Below are 21,524 nucleotides of genomic sequence, written 5' to 3' on the forward strand. Positions count from 1 at the left end.
GTGAGACAACGCGAACGTAATGTTGCATCGTTTGAAAAGTGAAACTCGACCGCTCCACTTATAATTATTTGATAATTTACGTTTTGTTACATACACCGATACGCTCGGGGAACGCGGTAAAGGCACTCGATCGACGGAATGGGCGGATATAGTGGGCCCGGAGTAATGTGTCGCTAACATTTTACGACAATTTCCTAAAACCGACAGCCGAGTCCGGCAGCGATGAGTGAAAGCGTTCGGTGAAAAATAAAATAAAAATGGCGGCCGCAGTGGTCACGGAAGTAGGCACGCGCGGGAAACCGTGAATCGTTTCAGAACATTGACAATAATGTCGCGAGCTCCATTGTTACAGGAACGGAGCACTGTCGATAGCGACGTCAGGTTGCGAATCCGTTACTATGGCACCGTCAACACAGTATGACCTGTGGCACCTTCAACCTCTGTAGATCTATTCTGTAAAAGTAGCTAGCGATTATTTTTAACATAATGAAAAACAGTAAACGCAAGCCTGGAATGTCTCTCGTTTTCGTTATGTTTAACATATATGGGTCTACTTGCGTTTGACATTTTCTACGACTAAAACGATATTTTCTTTAAATCTTAAATCTTATAATCTTATTAGTCACAAATCGAAAAAAGTTAAATAAACAGCAATTATTTGCACTAATAACATAAACTTACTGTAAAAGTGACGTTTCTTAAACGAACGAAAGCATACAGTAATCGACAAAAAATATAGATTTCCCGAATTTCTATACTTACTGTCGTTAGAAATTTCGTTAAACGTAATGAAACGGGCTGCGTATACAATGATTTTAAGCAAATGGGATAATAAGCGACGATAATACACTAGAGAAAATATTATTTTTACTGGATGAGATTAGGTTACAGGGGGTGATGATAAGCATAATCTCTTTTTTATGTAATAAGATAACTATGTACTTATTTAGTTTTTTCCACATTTAGTTTATTTGACCAGTGACCGGGTTTCATCATTACCGACATCATCAGACAGGTGGGGAGGCCAGACAAAAGTCTATGTTATATACATAACAAGGCAGGGGTCGAAAACTACGATTTTATATAAATTTTATGTCAAAATTCTGAAAACCATGATTTTATATAAATTTTCTTATTTTTATGGACTTTTCGTTACAAGGTAAATTTTGAATAGGATTGTTGAATACGGGTACTAAAAAGACATATTGTAAGGATATTCTTCCACGGCAGTTACGTATTCGTTTTTAATATAATGATGATATTGACAGTGAACTTAACCTTGTCGGCTTAGAAATATTGCAATGCTTTTCATACAAAAGTTTGCATGTTTTTTGCACCTTTTATAACATCGTCCCAAAATGAATGATTCAAATTACTCATTAGGAATATTATGTATTTACCTTTTTTAAAAGGTCTGTATTGACTAAACTATACATCTCACATTCTGACGAAGACTATCTACCGATTTATTATTGCAGATCTTTAAATACATGCAGTCAAGTCGTGGCAAGTTAGTATTTGGGCTAAGACAATATTCTTACATTCTTGCAACTGCTGGAACGGAATCCCATTACACATTACATAATAAGAATTGTTTCAGGCGGACATATAACGCACACAGGTGATACGACACCCATAGTCCTCACCGTACGACTGACACTAATCACTGTATGTTAGATAGGTAGGTACCAAATACTAATAGACTGGCTGTTTGTGTTGCATACACAGCAAGTTTTAAGACAGTTAAAGCATGGTTTAGAACAGGCATGGGCAACCTTTCATTTACAAAAATCAGTTTTAAAATTGGTCTCGTACTTGAATTAAGAGACCATCAATATTGGCGTTGGTATTGCTTGAGGATAATCGCATAGAATTTTCGAGACTTTCATCTGTTATCCTCGTTCGAAATGTTGACATAGTGTGTTTCGTCCTCAAACAAAATATGTTCACGCGTATATGTGCTGCCAAAAACACAGATGATTTTTCTTGCAAATGCGCGTATATTTGCATACATACACTTCGACCAGATGTTTGGGGCCGGACAAAATAGCTCCGACCGATGGTTGCCCATATATGTTTTAGAACATGACATGGAAATAGGTTCTGTCATCTTCGAATGCATTACTATTTGCAGTTCTACTACACAACGCAATGTCGTTCTTTTGGCGAAAAACAAATACATTGCGCATAATACAAAATCAAGGAGACGGTATGTAAATTTAATTATTTAAAGTAAATTTTACAAAGTGACTTACAATCTAAAGTGTATATAAATTCTGTTGTATAATTTCAGTTGGTTAATTAATATTACTAAACCTTGAAAAGTTTTTAGTAAAAATCTAAATATGGAGATACGGTGTATAGATTACACTAGGAAATAGTCTTGGATAAATTGGTACCTGTTCTTTACATATTATATGTGTAATTAGTTGTATTTTTGCGTATATATATATATTTTTATTTTATCTTACGGACGATTTAAATAATATTTAAACACATACAGAAGTTAAAAAAAAAAACTAGTAGCATACTGATTTATATATCCCTTTTCACATTTTCGGTAAAAAAATTTAATATGGTTGGCATTTGTAAGTTAGCGGAAGCCATTAATCATGCATTTGATATTACTTTATTCGAAATATATTGAGATGTCTAAATCTTTGTTTATAAATGCTGGACCCACCTAGGAGTTATATTTATATCAAGATTTTTAATTGATACTTCAACACATGAAGAAGTTATTGAGGTGGACAAATGGACGTACGCGTATTTACAGGGATTACGACCGGTCTTGTTGATGGCCAACATAACCGTTGATATTACCCAAATTTCAAAAGTTGTACAATTTATTGGATGGAACGGGGACTTTTTACATTTTCGATACAAATTTCAGTACTGCCATCCGTGGTTGAAAGACTAATGATAAATAATCAGAGCTCAAACCTTTATTCTTATGTGTGTGAGATTCCATATAAATTATTTAATTTTTTTATAGAAGCGTTTCATGGTATATATTTTCTACAGTTTCTGAGTTTTTTCAAAAGAGCAACAAATGCATATAGATACTTCTATATGCATTTGTTGATGTGATGCCAAAGTAATTGTGGTTCGGTAATTAGTTAAAAAAAAAAAAAAACGAAAACAATGCCTTTGTAAAGAGAGTATACACTAAATCAACACATAAAAGTGTATTTACATTCAAGAGAATCACAACGTAACATTTGGGAAACCGGACTGAACGCGAAAATTTAAAACGTGTGTTATTCAAATATTTGTAGAAAACGTTTTCACATATGCGAAAACCTATTAAGTACGTACGTAGAATTTTACTATTGCATTTGTAAATTTTACTATTGCATTTGTGACTCGAACATGTGGCACATATCACACATCACACCTTATGACTTAATTCTGGGTGAGGTTATCGCATCATTTGAGTGTGAACTACTATTGTGACGACACGTCGCGTCTACGTCACAATGATTAATCTCATACAAACGTGAAATCTGTCATACGTCACCTGCATCCAATGACTTCATTCGTAGAAATATATTTGCTCACTTGTTCCTATTTTTTTAAATATTTGTATATATGACTAGATGTATTGATGTGAAGGAGGCAAGGAGCGTATGCCAGGACAGAAGAGTGTGGCGTTCCATCCTCTCTGCCTACCCCTGCGGTGAAACGGTGTGAAGGTAGTAGTAGCAGTAGCATATATATATGTTCTACATAATGTATATAGTAAGCAGGTAATAGTCAAGATTTATATTTCCCTTATTGTGCCGCTACACACAAAAGGTTGACAATTATCGTGTCAATTTATATTTTAGAAGAATGGATGTGAAGCATGGAGTTGGCAAAAGAAGGACGAAAGTAGATTGAATGCAGTCGAGATGCGATCTCTCAGACGAATGTGCAGCAAAACCATGTATTATAGATGTTCGAATGATGATATAAGGAAATGCAAAGCTGAGATAAGCATTATTGATAAAATTAAGAAAGGTGTGTTGAGGTTATTTAGGCATCTGAATCGAATGAGAGATAAAAGAACAGCAAAACAATATGAGGCGAATGTGGTTGGTAATAGGAGCAGAGGAAGACTTGGCATCATTTATGGAACGGTGAATGTTATAAAAATATAAATATATAATGTATATAAATAGAATAAAACTCATTAAGTGGTTTATTACAAGTGTTTAATTTTAAAAAAAAATATCCTTATCATACATTGTTTTGCCGCACATTCGTCTGCAATATAATCGAAGTAATTTGAACACTGTAAATGGATGGTAGAAAGGAAGGAAGGCACGGGGAGTAGGATCATATAAAATGTATTCAGACATAAGCAAATGTAATTTATTCTAAAATTCAGGAAGACGAGTATTCTAATATGAACAGATTTTATCTCAACCAACAGTGCAAAGGATAGATACTACATCATTTTATACATATAATTGATGCAGGGTTTTCTACAGAAGTGTACTTAATAGAAATTGGTTTAATTTAATCATGGTAAAAAACAATATTTCTCGTTTTTCGAAACAATTAAAAATTGGGCATTCAAGATTTGTTTTATCATAAACGAGATGAATGGACGTGGAAGAGGCGAAATATATCTGCCGAGGCAGCGTAGTTTGGCGATCTATCCTTACGCATACTCTGACGTGGAAATTACTTCATGGTTAATTAATTTTTTTAAAAATCATTTTTTGAATTCAATGGTGCGGTGTTTGACTTACCGATCTTACGACGTCGGTAACGACGAAAGTCGGACTTGATCGATGGTCAAATACTGTATATTAAAGTGGAAAGAACTATGCTGTTGTAGGCAAAGAAATAGACACCTTCTAGGTGTAACCAACTCGGATGTAAGAATGATAAAAGTGATCACTTCGGAATAAGTTGTATCGGTTTATGTAGACTCACGTTGGTCTTCTCCGGTTGGGGTCTGAAGGTGTGTTGGATGCGGGCCCTCGGCCTGCGGGCCACGGGCCACGAGGGCGGCGGCGGGCTCGCGGGCTCCGCGGGGGAGGGCCCTCCCCACGCGCCCCTGCCCCCGGCGCCCGCGCTGCCGGCCGGGAGGACGTACAGCATCACACCGCACTCGCACGCGACATGCTACACGATACACCCTCCGACTTATTTATTATCATACTAAAAGTACAACAATCGAGTCGTTCTATCGCTAATATAATCTGATTTCTTATGTATTGTTTTTTGTCGATGTTCATTCGTTTAATCTCGTCAAATTTTGCGGGTAGTTCTATTTTTGCTTTTAAACAAGTTTTGAATGTACACTTTATTCAAACTTAAGACACAGAAAAAAAAACTATTTCGCGATAAAGGTAATATTTTGTTCACTACCGCTCATAAGCTGCACCAAATAACTCGACGGCGAACGAGGTACGACGGCAAAAATCCACCCAATCGTGGCTAACCTCGGTGGGAGGAAAATCGGGACGGGAAACGTCAAACGTCGCGAGGGAAAAGCGAAAAGCGCAGCGGTTCCGGCGGACGCCCACGCTGTACGGGGGCCCAAAACCGACTGCACGCGGAGCCGCCGAGTAAACACGGCGCACCACGGCGCCCCCTCGCGCGCATGCGTGCCATCTTCGCAACAACAGTGGTGATAGCTTCACGCTTCACCGTTAAAATATTTGATGGATAAGCGGGTCATCGGGGCTAATAACCTACGACTGCATACGATCTTATCACTATCAATTAGAGGATGTATTCGTCGATTCGATCAGCTACCCAGAATCCAGAATAGCTAAAGGAATGGAGGTCCGCTCGTTTGTAATACGCGGGTCATCGGAATAATCGTACGACTGCATGTAATCTTATCCGCTCCTCCCGCTGATAATGCCACAGGTATCGGATCGGACAAAGAAACCAAATTAATGAATTAACTACGCAAAACTTTTACATTATAATTCATCTCTGGTAAACAAGAAGGCTGAGTACAATAAAAACGTGTTGTATAGTCGAAATATAGACGAAAATATTAATAAACAACGTTTGAATGACAGATTGCAAATTAAAGATTCTAAGTGAAAAGCGAAGTATTAGTACGGTGGGGAGTGAAGTAAATGTCGGATGTGACTGGATTCTTGGAAATAAATGTGGAACCTGATAATTTTTATGTAATCATCGCACAAAAATAACAATAATTTGGCGACCACCAAACTTACCGAGCTCTGAGGAGAATTTGTCACGCTTGGAGATCGCTGAACAGTCACCAAAGCCATAACACACGCACAAACACATTAATTGATCAATTATTATATTTGATATTTGGCACCACAACACCGCGAAAATATTCGAAAACCGAAACGTCAAAAGAAGGATTCATCTGTCAGCCATGTTTAGTCAATTCAATTTACAATCAAAAGGTGACCAAGTGCAGCAGCTGCGCAAGGTCGACATCGTTGCGATTTTTTTTTCGTTTGAACATAAAGCTTTTGGTACAACTTTTGGTGAACTACAATGTTTAAAACACTATCCAAATGAACAATTTAGATTAGAATCAAAACAATTTGACACAACATTTAATTTCCATAGTATATAGTGTTGCACATAAAATTTTAAATACGATAACTAGCGCACCCTAGTAAGAAATATTAGAAGCTTTTGAAAGAGGGATACCAGTTTAAAAAAAACAGTTATGTACTTACGCACACGTCTATTTTCTGAAATTGGAATTACGCATGTGGGAAACACATAAGATGTACCCGCGCATGTTATTTTTTTCTAAATTAAGAAAACTGATGTGTGCGGCAAGGTTCAGTTTATCTAGGGAAGAAGTTTTTTTAATTTTTTTTATATATATATATATAATATCTTATTTTTGAGTGTTGGAGTAATTGAGATGTTATTGGGGAAAATTTGTTTACTATTATAGCAACACTTTAATTTACGTCAAACTAGATTTAAAATAAAATCATCTAGAATTTATTAGATTTGAAAGAAAAGGTATTTTTAATATATTTTGACAAAATTCTTCTTAGTCCTCCCCATGTTTTATTGATGGAACCAAGGATATTGCTTTCATGATCTAATTTACTGAAAAAAAGTATTTTCAAGTTTATTCTAAATGTTTTCTTCCCCAAGAAAATTTTCATCAAATGCATCACAATTCACAGCTAAACAATTATATAAATATTTATTCAGACAATGTGATAAGCTCCCGAAAGAACCTCGCCAATTTTACAAATTTACCATAAGACAGGTATACATTTGTATTTATTTTTGATATGTAATTATTTTATTTATATTTTTATTGAACCACTTTGATCAATTTTAGAGCTATAAACAGCACGTATCTGAGAGCGATAGTGAAAGAATACAACAGATAATATCAAGAGCCATCGAAGATGCAAAATGGATATCGCAAAAAGTGAGTTGTTTTACTATCAAAATCCCATAAAAGTATTATTTCTAATCCCAGTGTCAGCTATTACTACAAATAAATATTCATTACATCATAAGAACCAGAAATAGTTAACCTTTTTGAAATATTATCTAATTTATTTGGAGTTCACTTTTGACCTTGAACCTATTATTTTTATCTGAGATGATTCCCAATTTATTGTGTCCATCTCCGATCAGTGTTAGAGTATATTGTGTAAGAAATATTAGAGTATTTACTTCCAAAATAGTTTTTAAAAAATGCGTTTTTTCATTAACAGGGATTCACTATCCCCACTGCACTACCACATAAAATGAAAACAAAAGAATACTGTTTACTGGCAAAGACAGTCTGCAATAATATTACATAATTATCTTTTCATTTCAGTATCTTGGTAAAAATGAAAAAACAAAAACCTGAATTATTGATATTATTTTCGATCACGGGAACTACGTAGCCGAGTCAACTTTTAGAAGAATTTAATATGTATTTGGCATTTATCAATCATATTTTTTAATAAATATATGAGACAAATAAAAAATCTTTTTTGTAACACACAATTGCATGATACATATTATTATTAATATATTATACTTATTTCAATATACAGTGAAACCCCCTATACCGTTGATATAGGTAACGCATTATCAGAGGGAATGGTATAAGTGGTTAATTTTTAAAATTGTATTTTTAAGTTTTAACCAGCGGAAGACTGAAATGAGTCATTTAAAAAACATTAACCCCCTGCAACGTTCCCATTGATGAACGCGGTACCTATCTTAACACTATGGGGGGTTTACTGTAATTTGTTTTACAGTAAGTAAACTCTTTTAATGCATACACTTATGTTTGTAATATATTTCAATAAAAATATTTATTACAAAAAAAAAAAAATTATCAATTCCCATTCATTAAAAAAAAAAAAACTACGGTAGTACCTTCCCACTGACAAATCACATCTTGTTCTTTGCAGAAAAAATTCCTTAAATACATATGTAACCTTTAAAAATGAAAGGTGTAAAAAATGATAAGAAATATTATTTAAATTTATCAATTTACTTATGCAATTCTTATATACAGGCGGACCTTAACTTTCGCACATGATTAGTTCCTGAAAGTGTGTGCAAAAGTAGAGGGATATGAAAAAAATACCAAAAATTGTACTTTGAAATTTAAATTTATCAAAAATTACTAAGTACATTTCAATTAACTTTTTTTTTTCATAAACTTGCTAAGAGTTACATATATATCTAATACAAATATAATATTGTAATACAAATATTACAATTGATGGATTAGAGGTATGTATGTGTGTATTTATTTGGGAACATGTATTGAGAAATGCTGTAATAAAAAAAGTATTTATTTTGAACAGGGTACAAGGAATACCCTATACATGTTTATTATTCTTATAATGTACAAATATATAATAAAAATAGACAAAAAGTCTATCAATTTATATAATGCCAATCTTGTTAGCGACGTCGAGCGCATCATAGTCTCTCGCCAGCCTCACGTAAGCCTTCTTCTTGCCATCGGGTCTGGAAAAATGTTAATAGCGATTAATAATTGTAATAGGGCAAGTAATAAATGCTAATGCAATTAGACATTTTTCAGAAGATTATTATAAATTCTTTTCATTATGTCTCAAAGAGATTCCCATAATGTTGTCATCATTAAAAATAAAAACCAGAACTTTGATATTTCTCCAAGATAAAAAAAAACCTGTATGTACTACGTGTTTCTTAGTATAGATAATCATTAACCTTCCCCTCCCGGTGATATGTATTTACTACAACTCAACTTTAAAAATGAAAAATCAGTATGAAATATAATAGATACGGGCTTGGAAATTTTTGTATCCTTCCGTAATACTTTTACATGTTACGTAAAAGTATTATTTTATAAAGTTATTCATTTGCAGCGAAAGAAAGAAATAAATTGTAAAATAAAGTCTGTGTATTAATAGAATTACCAATACACAGACGTTTCTCAGAGTATGCGTGCGTGGCGCACTTAACGTACACATGCACGCGGCTTTATAATGTTTCCGACAATCTTATTTTAGTTGCAAACAAGAGATAATTCGAGATGGTTGTATCGCTACACTAGCTGTGGTGGATACTTACGATGTACTTATCAGAACTAACATTACAAAATTGATACATTTCAACTTCAACTATGGTCAATAAAAGCAACATTTAGGAATATTCACATTTTTCCTGTTTGTTAATCACATTTTCATATGGTGTATAAAATCACCTGAGCGCGAGGAAGTTTTTAGCATCGTAAGGGAAGGGTTAATATAAAAAAATGTTAACAATTTTCTATTAAATTAAATATTGTACCTAAATAAACATCAATGGAGTTTCATCATAAAATTTAAACAAAAAGATATCAATTTTTTTTATATAGTAGCTGTTTCCTAGTATTTAAGTTGCGGCATCTTTTCTACTGTGCAAAATAATCCCGTAGATCTCAAGAGGGTATTATTTATTATTTTTACTTAAAGATGTACAGAGTTGAACTCTATGACTTTTTAATTGCTGCCAAGACAATTAAATTTTGAGTTATTAACAATATAAAGTTTATTTCTATTGCATGGGTTGAAATCCCAAAGTTCAAGTACTTATAGTACTCAGCTGAATTAACAAAAATGTTATTTTTACACCAGTGTAAAAGTAACTTAGTAAAAAGCTGATATTCTAAAAGCTGATGATGAATGGCATCAACACTGGATCACTAAACTGTCATAAAAAAACAATACTATATGATGCAGTTTGGTAAGTATAAATTCTAATTACTGAGGTTTTTCTCAATTAAATTACTAAGTGATAACTGAATGATTAAACATAAGTTTAGTGATTTGTATAAATAAAAAAATGATTCTAAAAAAATCCCTTTATACTTAGATGAATCTCATATTCTCTCCAGTGACATATGGTTGTATTGATTCCTTGAACCGTTGCCTAAATTAACAATGTGGTATTTGTTAATTACATATTTATTATATTCACTTGGTCCAATCTAATGGCTGATGCTTTACCCATTTGCAGGGGCATTTTACCTTATCTGTGAACTAACTGGACAGTTCACAGCAGTATTAAATGAGGTATGCCTATAATTATAAAGAAAGAAGATATATACCTGATGAGGGTGTTCACTTTAGCGACGTTGATGTCATAAAGTTTCTTCACCGCCTGCCGAATGTGGTGCTTGTTGGAACGTGTGTGGACAATAAAGACGAGGGTATTGTTGTCTTCAATCTTCTTCATGGCTGCCTCAGTGGTCAAGGGATACTTGATGATGTTGTAAGCATCCATACTGCAGAAGAAAAAAAATTAGTTCATAGAAACCTCTATTCAGTTCATAGAAATTATATTATATTCATGATATGATATATAAAACAGAAAAAGTAGATAAATTTTATTAACATTTATTTGATCAATGAATGTCATTATTTTAACCGGATCCACGCGGCTCGTATAACCGTATGTGTTTTCACAAAACATTCTCCGTACGCGGCTGACATAACCGTTTGTGTTTTTACTTTACTCCAAGTTTCGAACCTCAGTTCAACTTAGAGGGATTTTTCATGGTGTGGAACTTTGGATAATACATCAATCCTTGGCCTTATGACATCTGTTGAAATATCTGACTAATAATTTGTAACATCACAAGGATAAATAAAAGAACAGATCCCTGATTTTTCTTGCGGTCAGTAATTAGTCCGCGCCATAATCATGCCCTATATCTGTCAGACTATTAAGACTACAGCCCTAGTAAATAATATCATTGGCCGGACAAATATCCATCAAACAAAAAACTTTGACTTTTATTTTTACCTTTATAACAGACCACCAAGCCCTTTTAACTAAGAAGCCACCTTAGTCAGTTGTAAAAATAAAAATGTAATATCAAGTAAAAGCATTTATTTTATACATTATATCTAAATGTATTTGAAGCACCCTCGAGGCAGTATTTTATGAAAATTAAGCTATATAAATTATCTAAAAGTATTATTATTATTACAATCCCATTTCACAAAGATGTATCTATAAAAACCAATATCAATAATAATTTTATGTAATTATAATAACAACTTTATTATAGAATTCAGAAGAAGCAATAATATGATTTTCTCATATTTTGCAAAGGAAAATAATTTTTATAAATTGTAAAATTTACAAAACGCCAAAATTACATCTAATTTATGTAAATCAGATATATAACAATTTACAGATACTTTTTTGCTATCCTTTGCATCTCTAGTACATATTATAAAATAATAACACACAAGTAGGTCATGTAGAAAAATATTTGTTAATTGCGACAATACTCAGATATTGTTAATCTTTTCAGTATAATTCAAAGAGATTCCCAATGAAAGATCATCACAGAAGCCGCAATATAAAATAATATTTCACTCTTTATTGCATGAAAAATAATAACACTAACATAAGCCGGGAAATAACAGTACCGAGATATGACAATGCAAGACCAAAGTCTCAAGGTTTGAGTTAGCGATGTTACGAGATAAATAAATTGAAAAGTAAATACGCATCCTATAACCATAACTTGTTAGAAGCAAAAGGATCAAATGGCTGTTTAGAACATTCAGATGTGTCAGACTTGCATCCAAATATCTCGGGTAAAGAGTTTACTTTGTTGAATAAGTGCGTTAATAATAATATCTCACCGTGTCCTCTTGGCGACTGAATTCCTCTGGTACTTGGGATTACGAGGAGGACGGAAAGTCTTGGGGCGGCGGAAGTGTACGGAAGTACGGATCTTCCTGAGCCTCGTGCCATGCTCTCCCTTGGTTACCTGCGGTGACAAAATAACTCATTAATCAACAATTAAAAAAAAAATTACAAGCGCCGTGAAAAAATACAAAATCAGAAGAAATATAGCTCTTTTCATTATAATTCAAAGAGATTCCCATTCCGTAATATCATCATGTTAAACTCTGCTTATTAAATGTTCAGAAATCCCTACTATTATCATACGCCATATCTGGATCTTAACATTACTAAAAATCTACCCACTGATGTAACAATACTAATGAAAAGAAAAAAGTTATACCTGCTACTGCCGAGTTTAATTTATATCGGTTTTCTCTTTAAAACGTAAAACAAAATGCAGGCTACTATAAACTTATTTTATTTAAGAAAATATATTAATACATGTTATTTAATTGGATATCAAACAATGTTTAAATGCATAGACTACTCTGCGCAGCAGATTTAAAAAAACTATCTCCTTTCGTATAACATACTTAATATAGTTTAAACGATCTATAACATTATAAATTAACTATGGACTATTCTTAATTTAATTTACAATAAAAAAAATAAGGCATGGACAAAAAGCTATCAGGTCGGAGAGTAAAATGTTAATCTCATAAGTCCACTTTTTCTTCTTAACTAGGATCGCCATGGAGGGTTATAACAGCGTCGAGTTTATCTTGTTTTCAAAATAATCCGCTTTATCCGCTGCATGGACAAGCCCAAGTCCAAGAGCATGGTCTTTTCTGAAAATTTCACTATTTTAATGGACGCTTTCTCCTACTTACTGCACACCATCACTCCTTAATTTTGAGAAGCTTAAATTTAAGCAACTCAGAAACTACTAAAACTTAATGAAATAAAATGCAAAGCCACAATTTTACATACACCTATATAATTAAATCCATTGTCAGATACAAGTATTAATATTCTTTTAAGGTGATTCCGTTTAGATGATCAAGTCTTTTTGTAACCATTTTGACCTGCGTTGAACGCGACAGTAATGCCAGCAAGTTGAAGCATCAATGAAATATAAAGATTCATCATCACAAAATCACCGAGAAACGAGAAAACTGTATTTAAAAAAGTTACTGATGCACTACATCATGTTTAAACTTAAGGTATAAAATATATAAAAATGATAAAACAATTGAAATATAATTGAAAAATAAAAATAACACTTGCCTTGATTTGAGCTTTCTTTGCCTTTACGATGGCAAGTTTCACTCCACTCTTGGTGACCTTAACACCCTTGGCAGCGGCGATCTTGGCCTTAGCCTTGGCGGCAATCTTGGCTTTGGCACCATCGATCTTAGATGCCTTGGGAAGGGCCTTAGCGGTAGTGGCTTTCTTGGCAGCAGCGGGCTTCGCCTTGTCTCCGGCAGCCTTAGGCTTCTCGGCAGCCTTGGGCTTCTTGGCAGCGGCGGCTTTAGGCTTCTCCGCAGCCTTGGACTTGTCGGCAGCCTTGGGCTTGTCGGCACTCTTCGCCTTATCGGCCGCCTTAGGCTTGTCTCCAGATTTGGGCTTGTCGGCGGACTTGGGCTTTTCGGCCGCCTTAGGTTTGTCGGCGGCTTTAGGCTTCTCGGCAGCTTTGGGCTTCTCAGCAGCCTTGGGTTGAGCAGCGGGCTTCTTTTCCGCGGGCTTAGCCGCGGCAGGTTTAGCCGCGGCGGCTTTAGGAGCTGCCGCTGCCTTGGAAGTTTCCGCTTTGGGAGCTTCAGATTTCGCCTCTGGCTTAGGCTTTTTGGCCTCGCTGGCCTTAGAGCCAGACGCTAAAAACAAAATACAAAATTAGAGGACGTTTCACTTGTCAAACATTTGGAGGTTATTTATTTTGTTTTAACAAAAACCAAAATAAACGAAAAAGTTAAAATAATTTATACACCGGACTATATCTAAGTAGTACGATTGATCCCAGATGTATGAGCGTGCAGTTGATCATTCGGGAAGTTAAAAAATGACAATTCACCATGTGTGAACACCGCGTGGCGGACCGGAGTTTATATTCGATTCTATTACACAAAACGTCAGGCATTTTAAACGGTTTTGTTACACAGTACAGACACGCAGTTTTAGATTAAATAATTTATATACAAACACAACACAAATTACACGAAACAATACAATATTTCAACAAACCTGGCTTATCCGCGGGTTTCTTCGGTGGCATATTTAATTGAAAAGATGGTGGCCGATCACAAAACGACACGGCAGAGAAAAAGGAAGACGCGAGTAGCGCCCCTCTGGTGGTAGAATTTTGTACTAGTTCGCACGAACTTCACGTTTATGTTCACACCCGTTTCCAATGACAACGAATGTTTGAAAAATATAATAAATTTACAAACTTCGAAAGTTTTGAAACTAATTTATACGAAAATATTTTTCGGAAAAATCATTATACATACTTTAATTTCTATACTATAGAAATATATATTTTTTCGTTGTTATTGTAATTATTTTTAGTGTAAATTAGTTTGTGTAATTACTGACCTTATAATATAAGATAACTCATTGACATGTTTTTCTAATGATAAGCATTATGTATATGACTTAGTTAGCATTACTGTATGTATCTTTTTACCTTTGTTTTAAATAATGCTCGCTTCACGTTCGGCCGTGTATAAAATGGTAAAACAAGATTATTGTGAAAGGAAAATTCTCTCATTGCCTCGTCCCTTTATATCAGATGCCTCACCAAATAAACAAATAAATTTTTCAAGGATAGCGAGAGAGTGTTCTAAATGTAGTGTAACTGCGGGATTGAACATCTCTAAAGCAATATTTGTTGGTGATGTAGCAGTTGGAAAGACATCCCTAGTAAACAGGTGACATTATTGTTATATTGATTACCTAATTGTGTTTTTTTATTTTTTGTATTATATTTTAAATATTACCAATATTACCGTCATGCTTTATAATCTTTGAAATCAGAATTCCACATTTTTATTTCTTTCCTTGCGTACTTTGGTTGTTACAATAATTACTACCAGAAATGTACACAATTATTTGAATCACATTTGTTTCATAAACTTAAAATAATACATGAAACCAATTAATGTATATTGATTGTCCTCTAGGGACTCAAAAAATTTGCCAATGCAAAATTTACACTAACCATTAAGAGTCTGAGTATGGAACTTCGAGTGCCCTGGCCATTACTGCTATTCTCTTTTGAATTTCGTGTCTTCTCCTTCTTTTTTAATCCTTATTTTATTGGTTGTCAATTACATAAAGGCAAGGTGATGGGTCTTGAACTTAGGCTACCAGTGCAGGGTAACATTAATATCACCGTCTCTGTGAATTAGACTCAGAACCACTAACATGATAGCGAATCATGCTATCCATTGCACTGTGGGATGGGCCTTGTATTATTTCCATATTTCACCATTTGAAAACCTATCGTATATCCTTTTGTCACTCATTCATCTGAGGGATCAGATTTTGACTGCATTCAGTGTACTTTTATCCTTCTAATACCAACTCCATGCTCCATTTGCATACATAACTACCAGATTGGTACTGGGACTATGTCATGCACTAATTATTTGGTTTTCTCTGTTAGATTTTTGATTGTTATAACCGATTGATGTGCGGTAAACTATTTTCTCTGTTTCCAGTATTCACTCTTCTACCAATATCTCTCTCAACCTTTTCAATACTAGGAACATACTTATATAGTATATTCCCAAGTATTCAAAATCATCTACCTATTGTAGGTCACCTTTTACCACAATTTCCACTCAGACATGCATACATCTCATTCAAAAACCTGAACTTTGAATTAACTTCAATCTACTAATACTTTGATGAACTACTAATACTTCAATAACAATTAATACTTTGATTAAGTTTAAATTATATGTGACATCATTAGAATTTATTAAATTTGCAGAAAAAAATCAATCACTTTAATTTAAATAACAGTTTTAGTTAAAAATCATTTTATTAATTTGGCTTTATTACTTGTATGTAATGTTGAAATATTGTGGTTTTCTTATTAATGTTTCAGGTTTTGCCATAGAGTATTTGAGACAAACTATAAAGCAACCATCGGAGTGGACTTTGAAGTTGAACGTTTTGATATACTGGATGTACCATTCAATTTACAAATGTATGCAAAACACATTATTTTCTTTGGATTATTATAACATTTTTGTTCAGATTAAAATGTATATTTTCATTTTAGTTGGGATACCGCTGGACAAGAGAGATTTAAGTGCATCGCTCAATCATATTACAGGGGAGCTAGTGGTACTGTATTTTTTTTTGTCTTGTTAATAGAAAAAAATCATCAGCACTTGCTATTTCAGTAAAACGTGAATATTAATTTTAGAAAATAAATATAAAATACAATTCATTATATTTTAATATTTTATTAACATATATTTTTAAGAATTCATAAAAAATAATATCTTCAAAAACAATAGAAAATTTATAGTACATATCTTAGCTGTGTCATTTCTATATACTACCTTATCCAAAAGTATAACTTTTTCTTTTTCAGTTTTGAAATAAATAAATTTTATTTTTCTTATAAATCAAATGGCTTAGATTGAAATCACTGTATATATACTATAATAACCTAATTATAAGAGTTATAAAGAAAACAGTTTCTTCGAGACTGATTTACACTTAAAAAATCTATCTAACTAACTAACTAACTAACCATCACGCCGCTTCTCCGCAGGGGTAGGCAGAGAGAATATGAAACGCCACTCCACTCTGTCTTTACAAACATTCTTCGCCTCTTCCACGTTCATGCATCTCCTCACACACACCTTCCGATTGTTGTGACTCCTAACCTGACCATTTTCAAGTATTTGGCATACATGATCGTGCCATGTTTTTCTCGGTCTTCTCTCTGCTTCCTCTGCTCCTTTTTCCAATTACATTTGCCTCATAAATTTGTTTTACCGTTCTTTCCTCACTCATTCCAACATGTCCAAACCATCTCAACACACCTTTCTTAATTTTATCGATAATGCTTATCTCAGCTTTGCATTCCTTCCTTATTTCACTATTCGAACATCTATCATACATCGTTTTGTCACACATTTTTCTGAGAGATCGCATTTCGACTGCATTCAGTCTACTTTCTTCCTTCTTATGCCAACTCCATGTTTCACTTCCATACGTTAGAGTTGGAACCAGGACTCCGTTGTGCACTGCCAGTTTAGCTTCCGCTGAATAGGTTTTTATTTGCTATAACTGATTTCAGTGCACCATTCACTTTCTTCCCAGCATTCACAAAATCTATGTACTTAACTAAATATTCTAGTATATATAGTTTTAAGTACAATTAGTCTTGAAGAGGAAACTTTTTGCATCAAAATAAATCAATATTACAATGAGATATAATAAAGTTATTTTCTAAGTTGTATAATGTTGGATCTCTGTATATCTCACAAGATATAATGCTTAAATGTGGCGCGAAAAGAACTTTTTGGATATTTTACTCTATCGTCTAATGTATATTTATTTGATTTTGTAATTTGAAATTTAAATTATAATGCATGATTGAAACCTGAAATGTTTGCAAACTCTTAAAGTTTAAATATTTGGATGTCTGCATACCATAAACTTAAATTATATTTTACCAATGGAAACTGTTTTATTTGCAGCCATTATTCTGGTATTCGCTTTGACTGATCTTGCATCGTTGAAACATACAAAAACTTGGCTTGCTGAAGCTTTGAAGGCAAATATTTTATCACCGTTAATATTTCTTGTTGGCACAAAACGTGACAAAGTTGTAAGTCTTAATAAATGTATGCATATTATTACAAATACTTTCCTATCATACATTCGACAAATTAAAAACATTTTTTGTTTCAGAGTACCAGTGACTATGTTGCTATAGAAGCAGATGCCATTAGTATGGCAAATGAACTGAACGCTGAATATTGGGCAGTGTCGTCTAAAACTGGAGATTGTGTTAACAATTTATTCAATCGTTTAGCTGCTTTGAGTTTCGATAAAGCAATGCAAAAGGACTTTGAACTCGGAGACACCAATATTCACATTGGGAATCCAATGTGTAGGTTTATCCATTATTATTATTATTATGATAAGCGCTGCATGTGGAAATCAAAATGTGAAAGCAGTTCATATAGCATTCTTAATCTTATCCCAGAGCTTTATTTTATAATCTGTAATAATAACTTTCGATAATTTGCATACTGATCTTTTTGTAAAATACTACCTCAAGGGTGCTTCAGTGTGATTTTCGTTCATGAAAAAATTTTAAATGTTCTTTTTTTTTCATTTTTGTATACTTTTTTTTATTCTATATTTTTAAAATTTATTTAAATCTGGGATTGAACCCAGATTACATTACCAGATACTAGGATACAGGAATACAACCCGACAAAATGTCATTTTTATACATTTTTTTCCTGCATTAGTTCATGGGTACAAATACGATTCCAACAACTGTAATGTTTATGCTATCCTCAATTTGTAAATCATTTTGATGAATAATGGTGTGAAACAAATATTATTAACCGTTTGAGTACTAAGTATTTTGATTTATATCCACTTTTTTTATTTATCAACGATTGGGACTCCAATAGTTAAGCTAATCCATTTTTAATGTATTAATTTGCATAAACTCATAACAATTTTTTTCTTGCAGCCTTAAAAGGTAGTTTGAAGAATGGAAAAGGAAAACCAGCAAAATGCGCGCAGTGCTTTTTTTAACTGAAAAAAAAACAGATAACAAATTGAAAAAGATAACAACAATGTTGTGTGATTACCTTCAATATAACAATGATCATGTTTTACAGAAGGCGAAGAAAATATTTATTGTTTCATTATTTGTGTGACACAATGTCTTGTATTTAAGGTATATTGAAAATGCCATCATCCGTATATCTTTTTAAAAATATATTTAAAAATATAGCATACATATAAGTTAGACATTTAGATTTAAGCCTGGATTTCTGATCTGCATTCATAATTATTTATATAAAAAGAAATACTGATTGTTCCAATCCAATTTAAAATGCCCGGATAGAAATGAGGAAAGCGATGGAGATATAAGGAATAAGGGATGGAGATATAAGAAATACAATATAAACACCCAGACCGATTAAAAATAAATCATTCTTGAATTCATTTTGTTTTTTTGGATTCATATTTTTTAAAATAATTTTTAGAGTTCGAAAACTATTTTTTATTGAATTTTTTTCGATTTTACGTAGTCTTTAAGGAGTGAATTATTTATTGTAAATGTTTTTTAAAAAATCTGGTTGACATTAAACATTCCTTGTTTTATAAAAAATTGTATTTTTTTTTACGAAACCGATATATCTTTAGTTCCGACGAAATCTTTTTACAGAAAATACCAACCTAGAAATGATTGAGACTTTAGTACCTACTTACATTTATAATTAATCTAGTCTAGGAGGCACGTAGGCATGAGAGCCAGGGTGGCATGTTTTTAAAAGTGCCTAGTAAGATTTTCAAACTGAAATATTTCTAAGATTTCCGAGTAACGATTCCGAAAGTATGGTACGATAAATTAAACAGTGGGGCGAAAATAAATGCTTTAACATGGATATCCGCATCTGATCAATCCAAAAAAAATCTTGTCAAAATAGTGGTGTTAACTTATCCACTTTCCGAATTCGGAATATTTTCCGTTCGAAAACGAAAGCGTTTGTTACGAATTTTCGAATAGGTTTCGAGTATTCGGATTTTCGAAATAATAAAATGCCGAACTATACATGTATGTATCTAATATCACATTATGAATCCAATTAGAATCCAACACGAGCATTATGTGAGTAGGTACTTTTGCGTGAGTATTGGTTGGCATGCGGATGCTCGGCACATTGAATTGACATTAAATGTCACTTTGCTAATATCTATGGTTAACATTGGCTCGGGTCATATTATTAGTTTTTATTGTTTAGAAAATAAAATATCCATGAGTTTTATATTTCCAGTAAAATTATATGATCATACTTTAGAAATAACAATACTGTTATTTTATTTTATTACTACACGAAAAAATAAGTGTCGAAACATCTCGATATTATAAAATACGACAATCAATGACTTTTAGATAATACATAAAAGCCGCACTGCATGTAGATTCAGCAAGCTCAACTTTCCTGTTCGGTAGGTACCCACACACGACCGCCGAGCAGCGCTAGTGTTTCACGTAGGCAAACTTCACACACCATACTTATATTCATTTGTAATTCATTCCTGTTTTCTGCGTGCGGCTGGTTGATCGCCAGTCTCGCTCGCGCTCACGGATATTAAGTAGTTAATTTATTCGTTCTTGCTTCAAAACTCTACGCAATTCTTTATACATGACCCGTGATATGTGCTTGTGCTAGACAGCAATTTTAAATTTTACGTAGAGTCCATATGACCCGCACAGCCAATTAAATTAAAGAGGAGTTTAATAACTTTGTTTACCGCACACTATTAAACTTGTGGAGTGAGTGATAACTTCGTGAAAGAAAAACTGGATTAAACGAAAATCGGTAAGTGAGTTATCTGCCTACTAACAAGGTAAATTAAACAGTAGTATATTTTTTTACGCATTTATTTTTAACATACGGTCAGATTCCTTCCAAAGTGATTGGCACTTTTGGCTACTAGGCATTTCTGTTTCTTGTGCGAATTTTTATTTTAAGTTATCTGGTTCTGGTAAGTATAAATGTTATACGTAGATAAGCGTGATACGATACGTAATACTTACAACATTGTCATCGTGTTATTACGGTCAAGATAACAATGTATCATCTGAGTACCCTAAGCACCAACGAGCGAGTATTAGGAGAAATAATAATATGCACAGCTTTTTCAGATTTGAAAATAGCTTGTATTATAAGTTTTAAAGTATAATTAATATTTGTTCGATAACATTTTTTCAATTAATACCATTTTTATAGTAACATTGCAAGGCTGCACTTTGAACTAGTATAATTTTAAAAATATATAACGTATTAGTTGGCCCCTAAATCTGTTTTATTATAAAATGATACGTAGTTTTTTTTTACATAATAGGATAGTGGCTAGCCACAGAAACTGCTGAATCGAATATATAAATAATAATAATAATTTAATGCGAATGTGATCGTGAATAATGAGCGTGTGTTCACGTCCAGCGCTTCATTGGTAGGCAACACTAGTATGCATTAGTGATCAGAATAAAACATTAGTATCTACCTACCTACCATGCAGTTATATGACAGGTAGGTACCTATTAAATTGCTTGAGAAAAATTACAAAAGTTATCCAGTTAGATATGAGAAAATGTGAGGTATTCATTCGCCTTATTATTGTTGGAATTTCACCGGACTTGGTCCAATATA

The 21,524-nt window shown here is 33.2% G+C and overlaps 4 protein-coding genes and 1 long non-coding RNA gene across 6 annotated transcripts in view; 3 read left to right on the top strand and 2 right to left on the bottom strand.

Moving 5' to 3' along the window:
* Positions 1-6,571, bottom strand: part of ssh (Protein phosphatase Slingshot) — a 184,050-nt gene extending 177,479 nt beyond the window's left edge. Inside the window, exon 1 of one of the 2 annotated variants that reach the window (XM_088275056.1) lies at positions 6,192-6,571. In XM_088275056.1, the coding sequence (XP_088131182.1) occupies positions 6,192-6,248 (57 nt within the window). In that variant the 5' untranslated portion in view covers positions 6,249-6,571. Of the gene's footprint in view, positions 1-4,926; positions 5,229-6,191 lie in introns of those variants that run through there. The other variant, XM_088275054.1, reaches the window with a different exon arrangement.
* Positions 6,572-7,090: 519 nt separating this feature from the next.
* LOC148300239 (uncharacterized) lies at positions 7,091-7,949 on the top strand. The gene is made up of 3 exons (XR_015838959.1): positions 7,091-7,228; positions 7,316-7,396; positions 7,796-7,949. It is a non-coding gene; the product is annotated as an uncharacterized LOC148300239 (long non-coding RNA).
* An 820-nt stretch (positions 7,950-8,769) lies between these two features.
* RpL23A (ribosomal protein L23A) lies at positions 8,770-14,376 on the bottom strand. The gene is made up of 5 exons (XM_088275066.1): positions 14,332-14,376; positions 13,381-13,964; positions 12,108-12,235; positions 10,556-10,732; positions 8,770-8,949 (listed from the first exon to the last, which is right to left on the bottom strand). The coding sequence occupies exons 1-5, from the start codon at positions 14,360-14,362 to the stop codon at positions 8,865-8,867; spliced, it is 1,005 nt and encodes a 334-aa protein (XP_088131192.1). The 5' UTR covers positions 14,363-14,376; the 3' UTR covers positions 8,770-8,864.
* A 348-nt stretch (positions 14,377-14,724) lies between these two features.
* Positions 14,725-19,474, top strand: RabX5 (RAS oncogene family member RabX5). The gene is made up of 6 exons (XM_088275067.1): positions 14,725-15,017; positions 16,202-16,303; positions 16,379-16,443; positions 17,814-17,944; positions 18,028-18,229; positions 18,827-19,474. Exons 1-6 carry the CDS (start codon positions 14,788-14,790, stop codon positions 18,889-18,891), a joined length of 795 nt encoding a protein of 264 aa, XP_088131193.1. The 5' UTR covers positions 14,725-14,787; the 3' UTR covers positions 18,892-19,474.
* Positions 19,475-20,402: 928 nt separating this feature from the next.
* The window catches only part of Cpr (Cytochrome P450 reductase), a 35,540-nt gene continuing 34,418 nt past the window's right edge, over positions 20,403-21,524 (top strand). Inside the window, exon 1 of the mRNA XM_088275063.1 lies at positions 20,403-20,690. The gene's annotated coding sequence lies outside the window, so the exon portion shown is untranslated. The remainder of the gene's footprint in view (positions 20,691-21,524) is intronic.

This window comes from Brachycentrus maculatus, unplaced genomic scaffold, assembly GCF_059751285.1.
Source record: "Brachycentrus maculatus isolate JH-2025_06_01 unplaced genomic scaffold, ASM5975128v1 h1tg000778l, whole genome shotgun sequence".
Classification (NCBI taxonomy): domain Eukaryota; kingdom Metazoa; phylum Arthropoda; class Insecta; order Trichoptera; family Brachycentridae; genus Brachycentrus; species Brachycentrus maculatus.

What these genes read in the sequence shown, in the direction of transcription:
- RpL23A (XM_088275066.1), bottom strand. Translation starts at nt 14,362, where the DNA reads ATGCCACCGAAGAAACCCGCGGATAAGCCAG. An exon ending in CAAAGAAAGCTCAAATCAAG is followed by an intron (nt 12,236 to 13,380) that starts GCAAGTGTTATT and finishes TTGTCACCGCAG; the next exon opens with GTAACCAAGGGAGAGCATGG. An exon ending in TCAGTCGCCAAGAGGACACG is followed by an intron (nt 10,733 to 12,107) that starts GTGAGATATTAT and finishes TTTCTTCTGCAG; the next exon opens with TATGGATGCTTACAACATCA.
- RabX5 (XM_088275067.1), top strand. Translation starts at nt 14,788, where the DNA reads ATGCTCGCTTCACGTTCGGCCGTGTATAAAATGGTAAAACAAGATTAT. An exon ending in GCACAAAACGTGACAAAGTT is followed by an intron (nt 17,945 to 18,027) that starts GTAAGTCTTAAT and finishes TTTTTGTTTCAG; the next exon opens with AGTACCAGTGACTATGTTGC. An exon ending in TCACATTGGGAATCCAATGT is followed by an intron (nt 18,230 to 18,826) that starts GTAGGTTTATCC and finishes TTTTTCTTGCAG; the next exon opens with CCTTAAAAGGTAGTTTGAAG.